We start from the raw sequence: 20,634 nt of genomic DNA, 5'->3' as shown, positions 1-20,634 counted from the left end.
AGGGAGGAAGGGAGGGAAGAAAAAGAGGGAGGGAGGGAGGGAAGGAAGGAAGGAAGGAAGGAAGGAAGGAAGGAAGGAAGTTCTCACTTGCTTACATAGGGAAGAGTACTCAGTCTCTCTCCATATGTACATAATGCATAACTGTGCATGCATACATACACCATCTATCCAGCAATGCGGCCATCCATCTGCACACTCAGCTCTGTGGCTCTCGGTCAGTCTGCATATCTGTTTTCAGGCAGCTTCTTCTGCACGGTGTTAGCCAGGCCTTGGGACACTCAGCTGGAGGAAGAGAGCATCTGGGTGCTTCCCTTCCACACACACCCGGTCTCCTGCTATCCCATGGGACTGGGACTCCAGCAGAGGAGACTTAGGTGAAGTAAGCCTCGAGGGTCCCATTGCTGCCATCAGAGGTCAGGATAATGACCTTGTGTGCCAAGGGACAGACCCCAGGCCCCCTCCCGCCTCTCTGCCCCAAAACGGCCCCGAGACTGCCCAGATTGACAGGTGCTGCCAACCACCTCTTTCCTGTTTCTCTTCTCTTTTCTTCCCTGTTTTCTTTTCTCCTCTTTCTTCTTTTATGCCATCCTGGGGTTTGAACTCCGGGTCTTGAGTTTACTAGGCAGGTATTCTACTGCTGAGCTTTTTCATGCAATGCAGGCCCTCTATCACTTGAACCACAGCTCGACTTCTGGCTTTTTTGGTAGTTAACTGGGGATAAGAATCTCATGGACTTTCCAGCCTGGCTTGGCTTTGAACTCTGATCCTCAGATCTCAGCCTCCTGAGTAGCTAGGATTACAGGCGTGAGCCTGCTCTTTGGCCTTTTTTGTTGTTGTTGTTGTTGGTCGTGGGGCTTGAACTCTGGGCCTGGGCGCTGTCCCTCAGCTCTTCAGCTCAAGGCAAGCGCTCTACCACTTGAGCTACAGCGCCACTTCCGGTTTTCTGGTGGTTTATTGGAGATAGGAGTCTCACGGTCTTTCCTGCCCGGGCTGGCTTTGAACCGAGATCCTCAGAGCTCAGCCTCCTGAGTAGCTAGGATGACAGGCGTGAGCCACCAGCGCCCGGCTTCTTTGGCCTTTTTTGAGATAAGCTCTCCCTATCTCACTATGAAGCCCAGGCCGGCTTAGAGAAATAATGAAGTCAACGTGAGGCCATTAAGGGTAACTCCAATTCCAATGACTGATGTCATTTGGACAGGAGGAAGACAATGTGAAGACACGGAGACAGGTGTCCACGCACAGAACCAAGGAGAGAGACCTCAGGACAAAGCCAGCCCAGGCAGGAAAGTTCATGAGATCTCAGGCCTGCACCCTGGAAGTGAGCAATTCCAGCTTCTCAAGCCCCCCCCCCCCAGTCTCTGGCAGCCTGGGCAAAGAAATGTGGCATCTCCAGGCATTCCTGTGCCGAACCCCTTTACATCCCTACACGGGCCAGTGAGCCTGCCTGGAGGTACTTTTTTTTTCTTGCCAGAAAGGACACAGGTAGCAACTGCTTGCAAGCTCCCAAGTTCATTCTGCCCACCAAGGCCATGGATCTGCGGCAAGCATAGGTGACAAGGATCAAATACAAACGCAATTATGGCTTGGAGACCAGTCTGTGAGGTCACAGACGGAGTGAGGGCAGGGACTGGAGCCAGGACCTCACTGTGACACTCAGGTCCAGCTTGTGGGTCACATCCAGGAGGAAAAGGGAAATGACACAGATTGAGACACGTGGATTCCATTTGGACCTGCCTGTCCACCATGTCCTCGGCATATGGTTACCCAAACTGTGCACAACGGAGCTAAGCAAGACAGGGCTCTGCTGGGAATTCATACACAGCCATTTCTCCCTCCATTTAGCTAAGGAATATAGGGTTCCTAGTTGGGTACCGCTGGCTCACGCCTGTCATCCTAGCTGCTCAAGAGGCTGAGATCTGAGGATCACGATTCAAAGCCAGCCCAGGCAGGAAAGTTTATGAGACTCTTTATCTCCCATAAACCACCAGAAAACTGGAAGTGACACTGTGGCTCAAGTGGTAAAACGCTCGCCTTGAGCTGAAGAGCTGAGGGACAGTGCCCAGGCCCAGAGTTCAAGACCCATGACCGACAAAAAAAGTAATATCAGGTTCCACAAAAATATTGACTACAGCTCCATTTTCAAACACCTTTTGCTAGAAGCTTCATTGCTTTTTGTTCAAGAGGATCCCTGGAATACCATCATTTTGCTGGCTCCTGCTGGCCAGCAAAATTGCTTCCTCAGCCGGACGGACGCTGGTGGCTCACCCCTGTAATCCTAGCCACTGGAGGTGTCAGGGTCGGCCTCTCCTGACCTCTGCATTGTTGGTGATCTGGGGTAGTCCCCGGCATGAGCGCACACCCCACGCGTCTGCTGGCTGATAGGATCGTTGTTTATTTTTTTCCTTGAAAGGATGGGAAAACAGTAACTATCTATTAGAAACTGCAGTCCAAATTCCCAAGCCAGCAATTCTCTGTCACTCTCCTCCTCTTGCCTCGGAGAAAGGATCTTGCTAGGAAGCCCAGACTGAACTGGAACTTGCTATATCCTTCTGAGTACTGGAATTACAGGCATACACAACCACACTGACAGCAGTCTGTCTCTCTTGGGCTGTTGGGCTGGACAAAGGCAATGACAAAGTCACATGATCACAAAGGACACAAAGCGGATGCTACGGTTATAGCAGCTGCTAAGCAAGGATGTTTGGTAGGTTAAATGTCTTAAATGCCTTTTCACTTAACATTGTGTGTGTGTGTGTGTGCACACGCATGTGCATGTGCACGCGTGTGCTGGTCCTGGGGCTGGAACTCAGGGTCTACACACTGTGCCTGAGCTGCTTCTGTTCAAGGCTAGCACTACCACTTGAGCTCCAGCTCCACAGCCTGATGTTTTAGTAGTTTCGAGGAGATAATAATTGGACAGACTTTACTGCCCTAGCTGGCTTCCAATCGTGATCCTCAGATCTCAGCCTCTTGAGTAGCTAGGATTACAGGCGTGAGCCACCAGCGGCAGGCTCTACTCCTATTCTGCTCTCTGACCAGCAGCTTCCGGGAGAGTGACTGCTAATGAGGCTCCAGCTTCTCTCTCACCCTCCGGCTTCTGATTGGGTGTGGCTCAAGGGGCGGTGCTGGCCAGAGAGGGAAAGGAGGAAGATGGAGGCCCAGAGCAGTCCCCACCCATGCCTACCTGCTTTGAAGCTAAATTTCAGTTGCAGCTCTCCACCCCCAGGTCCTCCAGGGCGGCCCCAGCTTGGCTCCCCATCTCCTGTGCTCCTGTTCCAGGAGCTGTTTCCTCCCTGGCCCTCTAGGCCTGGCATTGGACATGGCTCCCACACAAGCTCAGTCCCCCGCCTCCTCTCCATCCTGAGCCTCACCTGTCCTCATTTATAGAGCTCATGCTCTGGGCTAACTGCCCCTCCAGCCAAAGCCTGTGCGTGTTTGTGGTTAGAATGGTGGTAAGTAAGCAAAGAGAAGTAAGGATTAACTGCAGGGAAATGAAAAAAGAAAATGTGCAAGAAAAGTAATTGTTCCATAAAACTCCACTGTGATGTTCACATCGAAAACAACAGAAATGCTCAGGATTGTTGTAAGCAAATATGGTATCCTGATAGTGGGGAGCTGGGAGGGAGAAAAGGAATGTGTCTGCTCACGTGGAATGAGGCAGGCAGAGGAGTCGGGGTCTCCCTTCCATAATAAAAGGTGAGACAGGTGCTGGTGGCTCATGTCTGTAATCCCAGCTACTCAGGTGACTGGGATCCTCAATCCTCAATCCCGGCCACCTGAGTGCTGAAGCCAAACCACGCAGAAAAGTCCAGGCTCCGGGACATATCTCCAAATAACCCGCAGAAAAGCCGAAGTGGAGCTGTGGCTCAAAGTGATAGAGTGCTTAGCCTTGAGCAAAAATGTTCAGGGACAGTTTCCAGGCCCAGAGTTCAAGTCCTACAACTGAAGAAAAAAAAAGGGGGGGGGGATGGAGCACTGGGCCAGATTCTCCAGAGATAAAGGAAGATATAATAAGGAAACAAAGACACAGAATAAAGGTTTCTCTGAGGAAAGAGAAAGGAGAATAGCTATGGATGCTAGGGTTCCTAATGTATTGATTTTCTAGCTTTGCTGAAACAAAACGGGTGGGGTGAGCTACAGGAATTTGTCCTGGAGGCTTAAGTAGATCTGGGTTCCAGTAGGTGGGCTCCTAGCTGCTACTTCACACGTTAGGACCTCTGACTTAAGTCTCCACTCTGTGACCTTGTACCTTAATCTCCTCTCCCAATCCTATCTCTAAGTATAGTCCTAACTGAGGTTAGAGCTTTAACATATGAATTTGGTGACCAGGGCAGGATGGGGGCGGGTGTTGGTTTCCTATCACTGCCTTGGGCTTGTTAAGTAGTTGTGTGTGTGTGTGTGTGTGTGTGTGTGTGCTCGCGTGCGCGTGTGTGCGCTCCCTCCCACATGAGCGTGTGCATATGGGCACGCGCGCGTGCACACACACACACACACACACACACACATGCCAATTCTGAGGCTCCACCTCAGATGCAGTCTCTGAGCTTTTTTACTCAAGGCTAGTGCTTTACCACTAGAGCCATAGCTCCACTTCCAGATTTCTGATGATTAATTGGAGCTTTGAGTATCAGACTTTCCTGCCTACGCTGGCTCCAATCTCAGCCCCCCCCCCCAAATAGCCGGGATTACAGGCTTGAACCACTGGAGCCCTGCCCAGCATTTCAGCATGCTGAGCAAGGCCAATGCAGGTAGCATTTTGAGTCTTGGTAGACTATGCTTCTACAGCAGAGATGATTAAATGTCTACTTAAGACGCCACTTCAGGGCTGGGGATGTGGCTTAGTGGTACAGTGCTTGCCTTGCATGCATGAAGCCCTGGATTCAATTCCTCAGTGCCACATAAACAGAAAAGTCTGGATATATATGGCACTGTGGCTCAAGCGTTAAGAGTGCTAGCCTTGAGCAAAAGAAACTCAGGGGTAGTGCCCAGGTCCTGAGTTCAAGCCCCATGACTGGCACTCAGCCAGGCTGCTGAGCCTAAGCCTTCTATGATGAGGATCCTGAGCTGTCTTTTCCCTCCTCCACAGAGTCTCAAGAGAAGGTGCTGGTACTCTTGCATGGTCAGGGCAGAGAGCAGGGGTCAGGTCAGACCCTGCTCTCCAGGAGGGGATCTTTTGGTCAAAGATTTAGGGGTGGCAGTGGTGGAGGTATCATATGACTTAAGAAGAGACAATGGGAAGAGAATGTTCAGCCGTTCAGAGCCACACCAGGGACACAGCCGCCGCCCCCTTGGCTCCTCCCCAGGAGCCTGGCTGCCTCTTGGCTGCCAAGGCCCAGAGGGAGGGGTAGCGCAGCCCTCCAAGAAAATTATAAGGTAAGGTGAGACTCCTGTCTGGGAGGGGCAGGGGAGCAGGTGGGGGACTGGGGGCGGGTTCCTGTTTGGGAACTGTGTTCTCTGAATAGCAAATACAGCAGAGTCAAGGTGGATCTTCCTGGGGGTAGGGGGCGGGAGCCAGCTTTGTTGGGGCAGGCAAACTGGGGAAAGATGAGGTGATCCCACTGCTTTCTGAGGGTGCGTCTCAGGCAGTGCAAAAGCCATCAGGAGTGAGTGACAGAGAAGGCTTTAGGCTCTATCTGCCAACTGCCAGAAACGAATAAAAGCATGGGGTGGGGCCTGGAAGCCAACACCTACTGTCTGGGACTATTTTTAATGTCATGGGGTGAACTCTGGGCCTGGGTGCTGTCCCTCAGCTCTTCAGCTCAAGGTGAACGCTCTACCACTTGAACCACAGCACCACTTCCAGTTTTCTGGTGGTTCATTGGAGCTGAGAGTCTCACTGACTTTCCAGCCCGTCTGGAATTGAATCATTATGATCCTCAGATCTCAGCCTCCTGAGTAGCTAGGATGTCAGGCTTGAGCCACCAGCGCCTGGCCTCTCTGGGGCTTACACTGCTGAGTTTTGAAGTACAGAACTGTCTGTCTCCCCCCTCACACACACACACCCGCACCCTTGGGTCATCAGACCACGGAGGGTGCCTGGGTGGCTGAGAGGCCACTGGGTCTCAAGAAGGGCTTTTACTGCAATTCTCTTATCTGCTAAAGACTGAGCTGGCCGGGAAGAGACTCAACATCAACCCTACAGACCAGGTGCCTCTACCACTTCCCTTCCCCACAGAGACTGCATCTGCATAACAAGGCCCCACCTGCGTCTCCACTGCTCTCCCCACAGGGCAGCGTCCCAGCCCCCCACATCCTGGTTCACAATCGTCTGGGGCTTCGCAGAGTTGCCTTGGATCAGCTCAGGCTCTGAGACTCCGGTGAGATAGGCATGTTTTCAAACTGGGGCTCCTCCAGTGAATCCAGCTACAGAGTTGATTTCTAGCCCACAGGATGAAGAAGGGGAGGAGAGGAAGTTTTCCACTCCCCTTCCTCCAGACTTGGCAGCAGTGCATTTCCTCCCTCCCATCCCATCCCCCACTGCCCAAGCCAGGTGCCCAGCAGCCAGGACAGGGAAGGAAGGAATACCACACAGGCTTCTAAGTCAGGTGCAGTGAAGCAGAAGCAGAGGCCCTGGGGCGTGGCTATCTTCTGTGGCTGTGTGATGCATGCCACATGGCCTGCCACCTTTCTGGGGGACAAGGGGAGGGAGTTAGAGCCGGGGTCACGAAAATCTGAGTCTATGAAGTAGTTTTCACGTATCAACGCAACCAAGGATGTTTGCAGCTGCTGAAGTGGATGGTCAGGGCCGGGCAGCGTCTGGCCTGCTGTCAGGAAGCAAGGCCTCTGATGTCCAGGGACTCCAGAAGGACTCACTTAAGCAGCAGCAGGACAGGAGGGAGAGTGCTTTCCATGACAGTCAGCGGCCAGGCTGTTAGATCTCTGCAGGAAAATGACAGCCAGAGCCCACAGCGTGGGAGTGGAGGGTTGGCGAGGGGCGGGGGGGGGGGGCACACGTCTGGGCTGCCTTCTTTTTCCCAGCCCGTAAGGCAGGATGCAAAGCCTCCCCCTTCTGTAGAGGGCGCTGGAGTGTCCCTCACTGCAGGGCACTCAAACGTGAAATGAGCACTCCGCAAGCAAGTGGACCTCAGTGCGATCCCAGGGTGGGAAATAGCAGGTTGCCCGTCACCCGGTGCCCAGGGAACCAACATCATTCTACCCAAAGGCAGGAACTCAACTCAAGAAGCCTGACATTGCCAAGTGCCTGTGGCTCACACCTGTAATCCTAGCTACTCAGGAGGTTAAGATCTGAGGATGGGGGTTCGAAGCCAGCCCTGGCAGGAAAGGCTATGAGACCCTTATCTCCAATTCACTACCAAAACACTGGAAGTTGTGCCTTGAACAAAAAAGCTAAGCAACAGTGTACCCAGAGCCCTGAATTCAAGCCCCAGTACTGGCAAACACACACACACACACCCCACACACCCTTATATCTACCTCGCATTCCACAGAGAAAAGAGGTTCAATCAAATCATCTTAGTTTTCCAAAGTCTTCCCCAGTTGCTAGTTTTGATGAAATATTTTCTTTCTTTTTTTTGGTCAGTCCTGAGTAGGGCTTGAACTCCAGGCCTGGGTGCTATCTCTGAGCTTTTTCACTCAAGGCTAACAGCTGTACCACTTTGAGCCACAGTGCCATTTCGGTTTTCTAGTGGTTATTTGGAGATAAAGAATCTCAGACTTTCCTGTCCCCAGTGGCTTTGAACCTCAATCCTCAGATCTCAGCTTCCTGAGTAGCTAGAATTAACGGTGTGAGCCGCACACACTTGGGTTCCTTTTGTTGAGAAAAATAATTTTTATTGGCATCAAACAGTTGTACATGGAGTTTCATTTTGACCCACCGCCCGCCCCCCACAATATACCCTTCTCCATTGTTTTAAAACATACCTGAGGGGCTGGAAAGGTGGCTCAGTGGTAGAGCGCTTGCCTTGCATGCTGGAGGCCCTGGGTTCGATTCCTCAGCACCACATAAGCAAAAAGAAAAAAGCCGGAAGTGGCGCCGTGGCTCAAGTGGTAGAGCGCTAGCCTGAAGAGCTGAGGGACAGTGCCCAGGCCCAGAGTTCAGGCCCCACGACCGGACCCCCCCCCAAAAAAAATACCTGAGTGAAGAATGTTAAATAAGTCTCTTTCCCGCAGGACTTCTCTGAGTTTTTGATATGTGAATGATCCCTGTGTTCCAATAAAACTTTATTTGTAGACACTTGACATTTCAATTTTATATGATTTTTTATGCAAGTATTATTTTTGCAACATTGTTCAACAATTTTAAAACGTATAAAATTCTGGATGTTGGTGACTAGTACCTACTGTCATCCTAGCTACTGAGGAGGCTGAGATCTGAGATTCCAAGTCAGCCTGGGCAAACAAATCCTAGCCTTTTATGAAATTAACCAGCGAAGAGCTGGAAATGGAAGTGTAACTCAAGTGGTTGAGTGCCAGCCATGAATGAGAGCCAAGAGAGAGTACAACAACAATACAAACGACAACATTAAAAATAGACTTTTAACAATGAAAAGCAAAGTCATACTCATTTTTAACACTGTAGACAGAGACATACCAAGCAACTGTCAAAAGTATCACTGGACTTTTTACTTACATGTGGCTTTTTAGCAACTGCTCCTGTCTCTGGACCAAGAAAAATACTAAGAGATTAGCTGGGTGTTGGTGGCTCATACCTGTTATCTTAGCTATTCCAGAGGTTGAGAATAAAAGAGCCCAGGTTCTAGGCTACCTGGGCCAGAAAAGTTCATAAGACTCTACATAAAAAATAATGCCAACAGCAGGGTGCCGGTGGCTCAAGTCTGTCATCCTAGCTCCTCAGGAGGCTGAGATCTGAGGATTGCGGTTCAAATCCAGCCAGGGCAGGAAAGTCTGTGAGACTCTTATCTCCAATAAACCACCAGAAAAACGGAAGTGGTGCTGTGCCTCTTCACAAGTTCCTCAGCCCACAGTCTGCAGGTCTGGCATCCAGGACAGAATTCAGCGGAGGGCAAAACAGCCTTCCCCTCCCTTCAAGCCAGGAGTTCAAAACAAAAACAACAGAAATCGAGGCTAGACGTGTAGCTCAAGTGGTAGAGTGCCAGCCTAGAAAGCTAAGTCCTGTGATTAAATCCTAATACCTCCTTTGTGTATGTGCATGCCAGTCCTGGGGCTTGAACTCAGGGCGTGGGTGGGTGCTATCCCCGAGCTGCTTCTGCTCAAGGCTAGAGCTCTACCACTTGAGCCACAGCTCCACTTCTGACTTTGAGTAGTTTACTGGAGATAAGCATCCCATGGACTTTCCTGTCTGGGCTGGCTTCAAACTGTAGTCCTTAGATCTCAGCCTCCTGAGTTGCTAAGATTACAGGCGTGACATCTCGATAGCATGCCAATTTTTTTATTTATTTAAAGCATGGTGGTGGTTAAGCAATCGTGAAACAACTGTTCTAGTTATTTTTTTCTTATTTATGATTTATTGGGGCTATTATTATTGGGGCTATTACTGGGGCTTGAACTCAGGGCCTCACTCTTGATTTGCCATTTCCCAGCTCTACTGCTTGAGTCACACACTTTTGCCTTTTTGGCTGGTTAATTGGAGATTGTCCCCTGGGCTGGCTCAGAACACAAATCCTCAGATCTCAAAGCCTTCTGAGAGTTTGCTCCTGTTATTAATAACACATCCACCTTCTGGGGCATGGTCCCACACTTGGTGGGGAGTCTGACCAGACTCCTGGTCTATCCAGGTGATAAGGACAATGAGTCTGGGTGGCTGACTTGACCAAGGCCACCCAGGCCAGTGAAGGCCAGGGTGTCACCCAACTCTGAACCCCAAGTCCTTACCTTGTTGCTTCCAGGTCTCAGTTGTGCAGTGTCTTGCTGTTATTTGCAGTTGAAGGTGACAAAACTCAGCATTCGTCTATTCCACAGGCAGCGGAGGCCTGGGAACTCCTCTTTCCTCCAGGAAGCTGAACTGTTTGGACTGAGGGCCTAGATATTTTGGTTTCTTCCTGCCTATGGCTCCAAGCCTCTCAGCTGGTCTCCTTGGATCCCTGGATGCCCTGAGTCCATAAGGCATTGCTTTGGGTAGGTTCTGTCCTGGGCAGGACCTCAAGGAAGCATGGGCTAATTATGGCTATTGGCGCCTGGGAGGAAAGGGCCAGGCCAAGTTTGTTCTTCCCTCCACATTCACGGCTTGTTTTTAGGAGAGCCTTGGATGCATAATTAGGGAGAATTGCAGGCTTATGACCTAGATGCCTTACAGAGTCTTCACCCAACCTTCTGATTAAGCTCTGAGTGAGGGATTCTTACCAGGCTAACCAAATACTTGCATGTCTACCTTCACTGCAGGTTCCTCTCATTTCCAGATTGTGCTAGGTTCTCTCTAGAACACATGTCATGGCAGGATTCACTAATCAAATGCCATCCAAGTCTGGCGCTGGCTTCTTAAAGCGATTAGCAAATCAGACCTCATTCCAGTTATCTAGACCTGTCCCTGCTGATTTTCAGGCATGGGAGGGCTGCTGAGATCAGGACAGGATGACTCAGGGGCAGGGGACTGCTTCAGTTCTCTGCCTTGCCCAAAGAGCTGCCATTTGTCTATGCCTCTTAGCACGTTCCTCAGCCGACAGTCTGCAGGTCTGGCATCCAGGACGTAATTCAGGGAAGGACTAAGAATAGTCTTCCCTTCCCTTCCAACCTGTACAACTGGAAGGCCGGCCCTCTTTCTAAGACACCTTTGCACACCCACACCTTGTGAGAGCAGAAGCTCCATACTCACCAGCAATGGGCACACCACCCCACAATGATCCTCCAACCAGCAGGGATGGTCACAGGCAGCCTGTGAGCCTATATATCACCGGCAGGAAAACACCAGCAAAGCTGCTTAAAACCTGCCCTTCCACTCTTCCAGGAGCCACACTTTTGTCGCAACGCTATACTGAAAACATCTTTTTAACAGGATAGACTCTCAGGTAAAGTGCACGTTCTCCTCTCTTCGGTTCAAGCTCAGGTACAGAGCTGAGACAAAGTGGTAGGGACTGAATCATGAAGAGAAAGTGGGTGGCCAGTGCCAAGTGTTAGAACCCTCACAGCAGGCACACTATAGCAGCCTTGTGGCACTGCCCTGTGGTACCCCCGAGTCCTCGCTAACCTAGCTGCTCCTGGCTAGAACCCAAGAGTTCTAACACCAAAAGGCATGTATCTCCACTTCTTCTCCTCACATCGCTGCACACCCGGGGACTTTCACACTTTGGCATAGAGTCTGCTACACCTCTGAGGCCCATCCTAAGACATCCAGCTTCCGATAAGCAACTCAAGCTGTCAAAAAGAAAATGGGCTTCCTATCAACACTGGAAACACTCCATAAGTGAAGAAAATCCAGGTTTGCAAAAGAACTTTTCCTTAAGGCTGGGATCTACACAACATGAAAATACAGATTTCCAATGTAAATTTTACTATTTTATTTGTGAAAAAACTACAAGCAGAATTCATAAATAGACATTTCTATTTAAAGCAGGAAAATGATAAAGTGGCTTCTAATAACATAGTCGTGCACATGCCAGTAACAGGAATATATTAACATCTTTTATTTGCTAGACAAAGAGCAGTGTCCAATATAAATTTCCCCAAAACATTTAAGACCTGTGAATTTCTGACCAGTTCACAAAACCACCAACTGACACTTTAGCATGAAGAGAAAACAAACCTAACCGACTGTCAGCTCTAAAGACGTTACGGAGCAGAAACTTCCAAAAGCGTTATACAAGCTGTCTTTCTGGGCAAATGGAAAATAGAGCTCGTATAATACATTAACGAAAATTCACAAGATAAGATTATGTTTTGACATACTTAACAAGCATTCTCTATTTGTCTCCAACAAACAAAGCTAAGGAAATAATGTAACCATCTTTACACAGTAAATTAAGGTTACGAGTCTTACACAAGAACAGAACTGCTTGCGCATTAAAACTGTTCAGCTCCATTGTCATACTCTAAATGTTGGCTCTTAAACCATTTCCGGTTACATACAAGCAAAGGTTATTATATATTCAGCAATTAATAAATTTTCAATAATTTAAGATACGGTAGCTTAAAAAAGTAGACTGAGCATGGTCTTGATAAGGCAGGTGAAACGTCTTAGAGGAACTAAACTCACAGAAGCTTCTGCCAATGTTTTTATATATCCATATTGAAACGGAAAGGTTTGGATTAAAATATTCTGTGGGTGTTAAGATGTCTTTATTTTCCCCAACTGCATGACTCAAGCAGAGCAAGCTAGGTAAGCTCTGTATGTGTCTGCATACAAGTGTGAAACATCACACGTGTACTAAATAAAACAAATGGAAAATTGAGCGTAACACTGTGCTTTTGTTTTTTGTTTTTGTGTGTGTTCTTTTCAAACCTGCTTTCTGTACCACTGAATACCAAGTATTTCTGGTCCTCTCTTCATGTTTATCTTCATAATCTACACTAGTGTTTTAACGCACTGCCTACTAATTGTAGCGCTAACTGCAAATGCAGGAAGTTAAAATTCCATTTCCAGAATACATGCCTGAGGGATGTCATCAATTGCAGAAATTAAAAAGCCTGAAGTTCCTATCACCTCTCCATCCCAACAGCACACAGAGAGCAGTGGAAGGGCTGGCCCTGTACCACCTGATTACACAGATAACCCCCACTCAGCTGCAACTTCTACCCAAATGGCAAATCCACCCCACTCTTCTGAAGAAACCCTCCCTGCTATCCCCTCTCCCCATTCTTTTGATTTTTTTTTTCACGGAGGCAAACTGAAAACCCAAGACACTGGCAATGAATTAATTAGCAGCCTATGAGTAGCTGGTTAATCAGCTTTTTCCACTAGTCTAGGGGGTCCAATCACTTTACATGAAACTAATTTTGAAAAAGTACACAGTGTTTCTGAACAAAGTGCATACCAACACTTATTGGTTCAAATAGCAGTGCAACCCATGAGTTTGGTGGCATTTTAAATTTTTTTTTAAAAAGTTAATTTAAAAACTTAGCAATTCCTTACACCTCTGGAAAATAAATATGGCTGACTAATTTACCCTCCCTGAGACCCTTAATAAAAGGAATATTAAAACTTTAGAAGGAATGTCTTTGCAATATCACACTAATATTAAAATGTGGATTTAAAATTCATAGTCAAATCACTATGTATTATATATTCGGATGCTTACAGAAAGCACCTGATTTCCTTTGGTTCATTAATAAATACTTTAAAAAGGTATTTAAAAAGATAAGCACAGCTTGCATCCCAGATACAAGCATTATTTTAAAAAGAGGGGAACATTGTCCATGCATTTGAGAATAGGATCACAGCAACAAATGGCACTGCTTTATAATCTATACCTTTGAGCACAGAATTTAAGTTATGGTACATTAGTGATTACAGAATAGTTTTAATGTAAATGTGAAAGGAACCTTTCCTTGTTGGCTACTCAATTCAAGCTGTTAATTTTTAACATGTTGCCTCCACAGTCAGAAATCAGTTATTAATAAGCAATTCAGGTTCTTAACACCAAAATGCGGTGTTTTGTTACATTATATGCCCTCCCGTGAGTCCTTAAAGTATGATTAGATAAAGGACAGTTAACACCAAGTTCTCATGCTGGAAATGACCGTGATATACTACAAACTCAGTGGATGTAAAGAGTCAAATACAATAGACCCCAAATACAAATAAAAGCAAAAGAAAACAGGTTTTTTTGTTGTTTTTTAAAAGGAGGAAGGGTGGAATTGTATTAGTGGTGATTTATTTATTTTTTGTTAAGATAGTGAAAGGAGATAAACTTCACAGAGCATTTACTCAAGCTGTGTGTCTGTCTGTCTGTCTGTCGAGGAAGACAAAGATCCCCTGTAAGTAAGCTTTTCCCGCAAGGCAGCCATGTCATCACTCCTGCAGTCCTTCCCACAGCCAAGGACTGAGAAAGGGCTCCAGACACTGAAGAGCTCCCTGTGGGGACTGGATGTGTGGTCCACAAGCTCTGTTTAGGAAAGTGAACCATGGCAGGTATTAAGAGAGAAAAAGGGAGAATCGTCACAACTGCCTTGGTGGGGAAGGGTCTGAAGGATGCAAAGCCAACAAATGCCAACTGTCTATAGAGACACCGCCACCCTGAGGACACATGGCAAGTGGGAGCCAGGGACTGCTTCCGTGGACAGCACAGACCAAAACGCAGTTTCAGACTGTTGTAATCCTAAACAGACAATTACTAGATCTACCTCAGACATGAGTAGTGGTCTGGAAACTGGATTCAAGTTACAGAACACTGTATTTTCATGAGTACTTATGTAGGAACAGCAATGGTAACATGTAACCATAATTTACATGAATACTTGGCATTCTGGAGCTGAGTTACTTCTTAATGATCAAAGCCCTCCCCAATTAAACCACTTGTGATTTGTCAGTTATCCATTGCAAATGCAGGCTATCTGGAGCAGTCTTTAAATTTGAGATCACATTGTTTTAAAAATATATATTTTATATCGTCCAGTACTCTTTAGATAGATGAGAGTCAGGTTCCCATGTGGGCTGGAACCTCCTTCATGTAAGACTGACTTGAATTCAACATCAGCACGTTCACAGAAGGCATTGTCCCAGAGCTAGCTGTTCAATGTTGTATTCACTTCACAGTGTATCAAGCACCAGCGTTGCCATGGATTGGTTTCAAATAACCTTTTATATATATAATTTTATATTTATATATAGTTATATCAAAACTGATAGTACATAGTATAACTTGAAGAAAGAACTAAACTTAAGAGGATATGCTGAACGGATGGAGTTTGTGAACACAATAAATAAAAGTTCCCTCCCCCCCAATGCCCCTCAACAAAACACAAACAAAAACCAGTTGTAATGTACATGGAAAATTGTGCACAGCAGATTTTTTTTATATAAAAAGTAGATTCAGGAGCACATCCAATTATAAATGATTGTTAGGAAAATCATATAAAACAATGGAATACATAAAAGTGTCAAGAGTAATCATCAGGGTGCGAAATTCCTTGGTGGCCAGATGCCCAAGGCCAGCAGAAATCATCCTGGCAGCATCACTAAGGTCGATGTCCACAGAAGACTCCAGGGCAGCAAGCAGCATGGGCAGGTGGAGGATTCGAATTTCATACCCTGATTCATAGTTTTCACAATTCCATGTGCAATTTCAGAACGATTCGTCATTCACTGCTGACATGTCGCCCTTTGGCGTAGAGGAACGAGAAGAGCCCTTGTCTGTGCTCTCTGACCCCGAGCTGCTCTGGTTCTGCTGTTCTGACCCTGCACTGGAGGTCACTGTGGATGAGGATGTGGAGGAGGAGCGAGTCTTTTCCTTAAAGTCTGTGATAATGACGGTGACGTTGCCCACCGTTACTGCCAACTGCTGTGCAGTGCTCCTGTCCACGTTTTTCAGCCGGGGCCTGAAACACCAAGGGGGTCAGTCAAGTAAGTTGCATCATCAGTACAAGGAAGACTTCAAGACACTGTGAAAATAAATATAACTGCCGATCACACATGCTAGCTGCCCTCAAAAGTGTGCTGATTTCAACAGACAGCTAAAACTTTGGAATGTAGAATTATTAATATTCTCAAGTCTTGTTTTAGTCACATAGTGATAGAAAAGGCCATCATACCCACCCGTAGCTCTTCCCTCCACACCTCCCTCAGCCTCAAACCCACAGGTATAAGAAATTCAGAATAGCCTTTTGTATTTCATTCCAGTTCTGAAGTACCTTGAGGTGTGATTTGTTTCACTGGTCTTTGTTGTAGCATTTGCAGACTGTATACTGTTAGCTTCGCTGGGAGGATCTTTCAGAATATCAGACTTTGGGGGGGGGGGGAGAAGAGACAAAAAAAAGGCCACTTAATATTTGATTCACATGCAAAGTGCTTCACTATATTTAGTTACCCAGGAACTTACTTTGTTTTTTTGTTGGTGTTTTTCTTGGTAACACTAGGACTGATTTCCTTGTCTTTCTCAGGTTTCTCTCGGTCTTGCTTTTCCACTTTCTCCTTCTTCTCCTTCTTCGGAGGTGGTGGTGTGGCATACTGTTGTGCCACTTGTTGTGCCACCAGCTGAGAATTGATCCGAGGTTTCCTGTAGCGTGGAACATACAGGACAGTTTATTAGTTGTTAAAAAAAAAAACAAACAAAACCGAACTCAAACTTCTGCAGAGCACTGGTGGCTCACACTTACAATCCCAGCTACTCAGGAGGTTGAGATCTGAGGATAGCAATTTGAAATGAGCTGGGACAGGAAAGTCTATGAGATTCTTAGCCAAGGGCAAAGGGCAAGAAGCAGAGCTGTGTGGCTCAAGTGGTAGAGTACTAGGTTCTGGCCAAAAAGTTGTGCTCTAGTCTTGAGCAAAAGAAGCTCAGGGGCAGTGCTCAGGCCCTGAGTTCAAGCCCCAGCACTGGCAAAAAAAAAAAAAAGAGTCTAAAACCCTGAGTTCAAGCACCAATACTGACATGAAAAATTTTTTCCCAACTGTTTTATGTGATCTCCAACTTCTTAAGCATTATTCTATTGTATTATCTGGCAACTCCTTTGGGGGAAGGGAGGAGGAGGAGGAGAAAAGGGAGTTGAGGCTAGAACCCAGAGTCTTGCACAATGCTAGGGGAACACTCTACCACTGAGCTACAATCACAGACTCTAAAAACAAATTACACAGCATCACTCTGCCATTATAGGTGAGTTCACAAAGCTTTCTTTCTCCAATAGTGCCAGCACAAACCTACACTGCCCAGCCAACAGGACAGTTTGTGAGCATGCTGAGAACACTTCTTTTGAACTGTCAAGATTATACTGACTGACAGCTTTCAAATACTTCTGCTGCAGAGGGTTAATCTCATTTTATTAAATGGACACTGGTAATCCCTTGAAAAGAAAATGAAATTAGAAGTGTGACATTCACTCCTCAATCTAATTATTCCAACTAGGTCTGCTCCCCTGTAGCTCTGTGACTGGCACAGACAGCACACAACAACAAAAGGTAACTGTGGTTCACACTAGCACACAACAACAAAAGGTAACTGTGGTTCACACTAGCACACAACAACAAAAGGTAACTGTGGTTCACACTAGCTCCCAAGGGGTGAAGACTTAAGAGTCACTATGGGAAGAAAAAAAAAACTTAGACAAATGGTACATTGACTATGCCACCAACAATTATGTCAGTGCCAATCTCCAACTGACACTGGCTCTCAGTGCTATTGTGTACAGATTCTATTCTAAGTGGCACTGAACACTTGTACAAGGCAGGGACATTCGCAGACCCAAATGAGAAGGATGACAGGGACGCCTACTTGTATGTGGTAGCCCCTCCTTATCTGTGGCCCTGTGCTCCAAAGACCACCAACCGGTAGTGGGAATTAAAGATTGTGTGGAACCCCTCAACTGAAAGACTGTCATATGGGGACAGACTGGGCAACTGAGATGGTTCCTAAATGTTTACAGGTCAAATGGCTCACAGTGCAGAGGGATGCTGGACAAAGGGTTGGTTTGTGTCTCGGCAAGGACAGAAAGGGGACCGTAAAGCATTGTTTTCCTACTACTCAGAGAAAGGTGCACAATTAGAAACTTGTAAACTGAAGTTGTCCACTTAATATTTGACCATGGCTGACTATAACTGAAATGTGAGAACTAGTATGAGAGGACTGACTACAGATATACTAATTTCCAAAGACATCCCATCTAGACATTTATAATGAGATAGACTATGCCAAGTACAAAATGGGAAATCACTCAGGTAGAGAAACTGGCTGCCATACCACAGTGCATGGTCACCTTCAGATTCTATCTGCTTATCCCAGGTCTGGTTTATCAGGGGAAGTGGCACTAGCAGAGGAGAGAAAAGAAGCTGGGGGCCAGTGGCTCACGCCTATAATACTACTCAGGAGACTGAGTTTTGAGGATCAGTTTGAAACCAACCTCTGTAAGACTTATCTTCAATTAGCCACCAAAAAGCTGAAACAGAGCTGTGACTCAAGTAGCAGAATGCTAACACTGATCAAAAAAAGCAAAAGGCGAATATCCAGGCCTAAGTTCAAGCATCATTACCTGCACATACCAAAAAACAACAAAGCAACAATAGCTGGGAGCTGGTGGCTCCCATTTATAATCCTAGCCACTCAGGAGGCTGAGATCTGAGGATCGCAGTTTGAAGCCTGGGCCAAAAAGTCCGGGAGAAACTCATCTGCAATTAACCACCAGAAAACTGGAAGTGGTGCTGCGGCTTAAAGGGGTAGAGTGCTAGCCTAAGCACAAAGAGGCTTAGGGACAGTGCCAAGGCCCCACACCTGACAAAACCACCACCACCACCACCACCACCAAACAAAACCAACAAAATAAAGAATTCTAAGACAAAGAAAACAACCAAACTTCCTTAAAAATTCTCACAAAATTTAGCAAATGAGAAATATGAAAACAATCTCCCGGTGCAAGACAAGGGATGCAGAGAGAGACAGATGCTTACTAACCATTTCACAGCTTCAAGGTAGCCTGGGGCTGCAGTACCAGTTCAGGGATATGGTACGGTTTTACCAGAATAAACAGTACATCACTTCCATATCACTGAGGTAGGGAGCTGCTCACAGATATCAAAGCGCCCAGGAAAAGAAGAAATGAACTGAGTCTAGGGCCTTGGCTCCAAACCCAGAGAATCTCACTTTTTCTACTCTTTTAACAGCAGCTATTCCAACACATTCTGCCCCACTCAAGAGGAAGAATAAAGGAAGTACGATCTGGCCAACATAGAAAAAGACAATGAATGATCACTAAGAAACACAGTAAATTTAGTAAAACATTCACTGGGTAAACAAACAGATAGGCTATCGACACAGACTACCAAGCAGTTTAAAGAGGAAAATCAGACAGCTACACTTTAAACACTCAGGTGTAAAAAGAATGTAATTTTAGATTCAGTTAATTAACTGAGAGACTGGCCCCAGAATGGCCAAACCAAGTTGAGTCCGAGAGCCTCGCATCGTTTCAAGACACTTGACAAAGTAATGCTACTTATGCTACCCTGGGACCATCAAGCAAATCTGAGTATGGTAGCTACTCAGGAGGCTGAGATCTGAGAATCATGATTTGAAGCCAGACCTGGAGAGGAAAGTCCTCATGATTTTATTTAAGCCAGCTACCATTACAAACTGGGTATTTAAAAACTCAACTGTCTCTTAACTTGACTGAGATCATAACTTTGGGGGTATTAATTCTTTAGATATGCAATTCTTTTTCTACTAAATAGTATTTCCCTCTTCCACAAAAACATTTGTCTTCAATATCTCAAATCCCCAGTTCAACTTTAACAATGAGCCACTGGACAACCATACTGGGTGTCAATCCAATTCTAGGTTACCCTTCTCACAAGTTTACATGCCTGATTTGAACCACTGTGCTCTGTACTAGAAAGTACTATCCTCCCAAATCTGACTGCAACTATTAAACGTAACAGTTCAAGCCATCTCCTTTCTCCCACCTGTTCCCTTCTGTCATCTTCACAGGGGACAGGGAGAAAAAGTTTAGTGTAAAAAGAGTATCGGATTTGAAGTGAAGACAGCCTTTCAACTCTCGAGGCCGTGCTACTGAGCCTAGGTAAATTACTGGGAAGGAGAACGAGCTACATTTAACTGGGCTAAGCCAAGATCAAATCATGTAAAGTTCACTCAACTCCTGTTACAGTACATGTAGATAGGCAGTAAAATAATTACTGGTAAAAATACATTCAAACTACTACTTCACCAGCGGCCAATGTGTCTTCCACAGTTGTTCAGACACTGGGAGGCAACTGGAAAGATTTACCTCACTCAAGAAACCAAGAAGTCTGCCCTGGAAAGTGGAGACACAAATCTTTTGCCTATGGCACATAAAAAGCACATTTTGCTGTCTAATAGCAACAGTAGCATTATTATGCAGAGGCCACCTTTCCTCCTTCATTTCTAGAAAGGGTTTTTAAAAAAGGATGCTGGGCTGGGGTTGTGGTTGAAGTGCTAGAGTACCTACCTGCCTAGGAAGCAAAAGCCCAGAACTGCAAAACAAATCCTTATTAAAAAGAAGATGCCTCCGGGGAAGCCACCAGGTTATAATTATAAAACAAGACACAGGAATTCAGTCTCATCAGATACAAATTTGTCAGGCACACCAGGCTCCAGCAGAACAAACAAGCATCCCTAACTTTTATTAATGGCAGAATTATGATCAACTTTTGGGGCTTGAAATGGTTGTTGTCAACATTGAAATGTCTCTCACCTCCTGAAAACACTTCAGTCTGTGAGCACCAGAAAGTGAAAGCACTTAAGAACATACATTCAATAAATAAACAGAGCTACAAGTGCTTTATAAATCTGGTAGCCACAGGCAAGTTTAGTCCAAGGGTTCTTAAAATATTAGTTTGGAGATGCCTCAGCAAGATCTAAAAAGTAAAAACTTCCCATAATAATTCCAAGAATCTCCTTTCCCATTCATTCTATGAGTTTACAGTGGAGATTTGCAGATATGTGATATCACTGAAAACAACTTGCATCTGCTCATTCTGTAAATATTTTTTTTTTGGGGGGGAGGGGTCCAGTCGTGCATGGGGCCTGAACTCTGGGCCTGGGCACTGTCCCTCAGCTCTTCAGGTCAAGGCTAGCACTCTACCAT

At 46.3% G+C, this 20,634-nt stretch overlaps 1 protein-coding gene across 1 annotated transcript in view; it reads right to left on the bottom strand.

The window, feature by feature from the left end:
- Nucleotides 1–11,417: 11,417 nt before the first annotated feature.
- Rybp (RING1 and YY1 binding protein) overlaps nucleotides 11,418–20,634 on the bottom strand; it is a 221,047-nt gene continuing 211,830 nt past the window's right edge. Inside the window, exons 5-7 of the mRNA XM_013010357.1 lie at nucleotides 15,908–16,085; nucleotides 15,721–15,818; nucleotides 11,418–15,408 (exon numbers count right to left, since the gene is read on the bottom strand). Of these exons, the coding sequence (XP_012865811.1) occupies nucleotides 15,156–15,408; nucleotides 15,721–15,818; nucleotides 15,908–16,085 (529 nt within the window). The 3' untranslated portion in view covers nucleotides 11,418–15,155. The remainder of the gene's footprint in view (nucleotides 15,409–15,720; nucleotides 15,819–15,907; nucleotides 16,086–20,634) is intronic.

This window comes from Dipodomys ordii, unplaced genomic scaffold (assembly GCF_000151885.1).
Source record: "Dipodomys ordii isolate 6190 unplaced genomic scaffold, Dord_2.0 Scaffold12, whole genome shotgun sequence".
NCBI lineage: Eukaryota > Metazoa > Chordata > Mammalia > Rodentia > Heteromyidae > Dipodomys > Dipodomys ordii.
The sequence above is the reverse complement of the archived record's forward strand: the minus strand, read 5'-3'. Positions and strand labels throughout refer to the sequence as shown.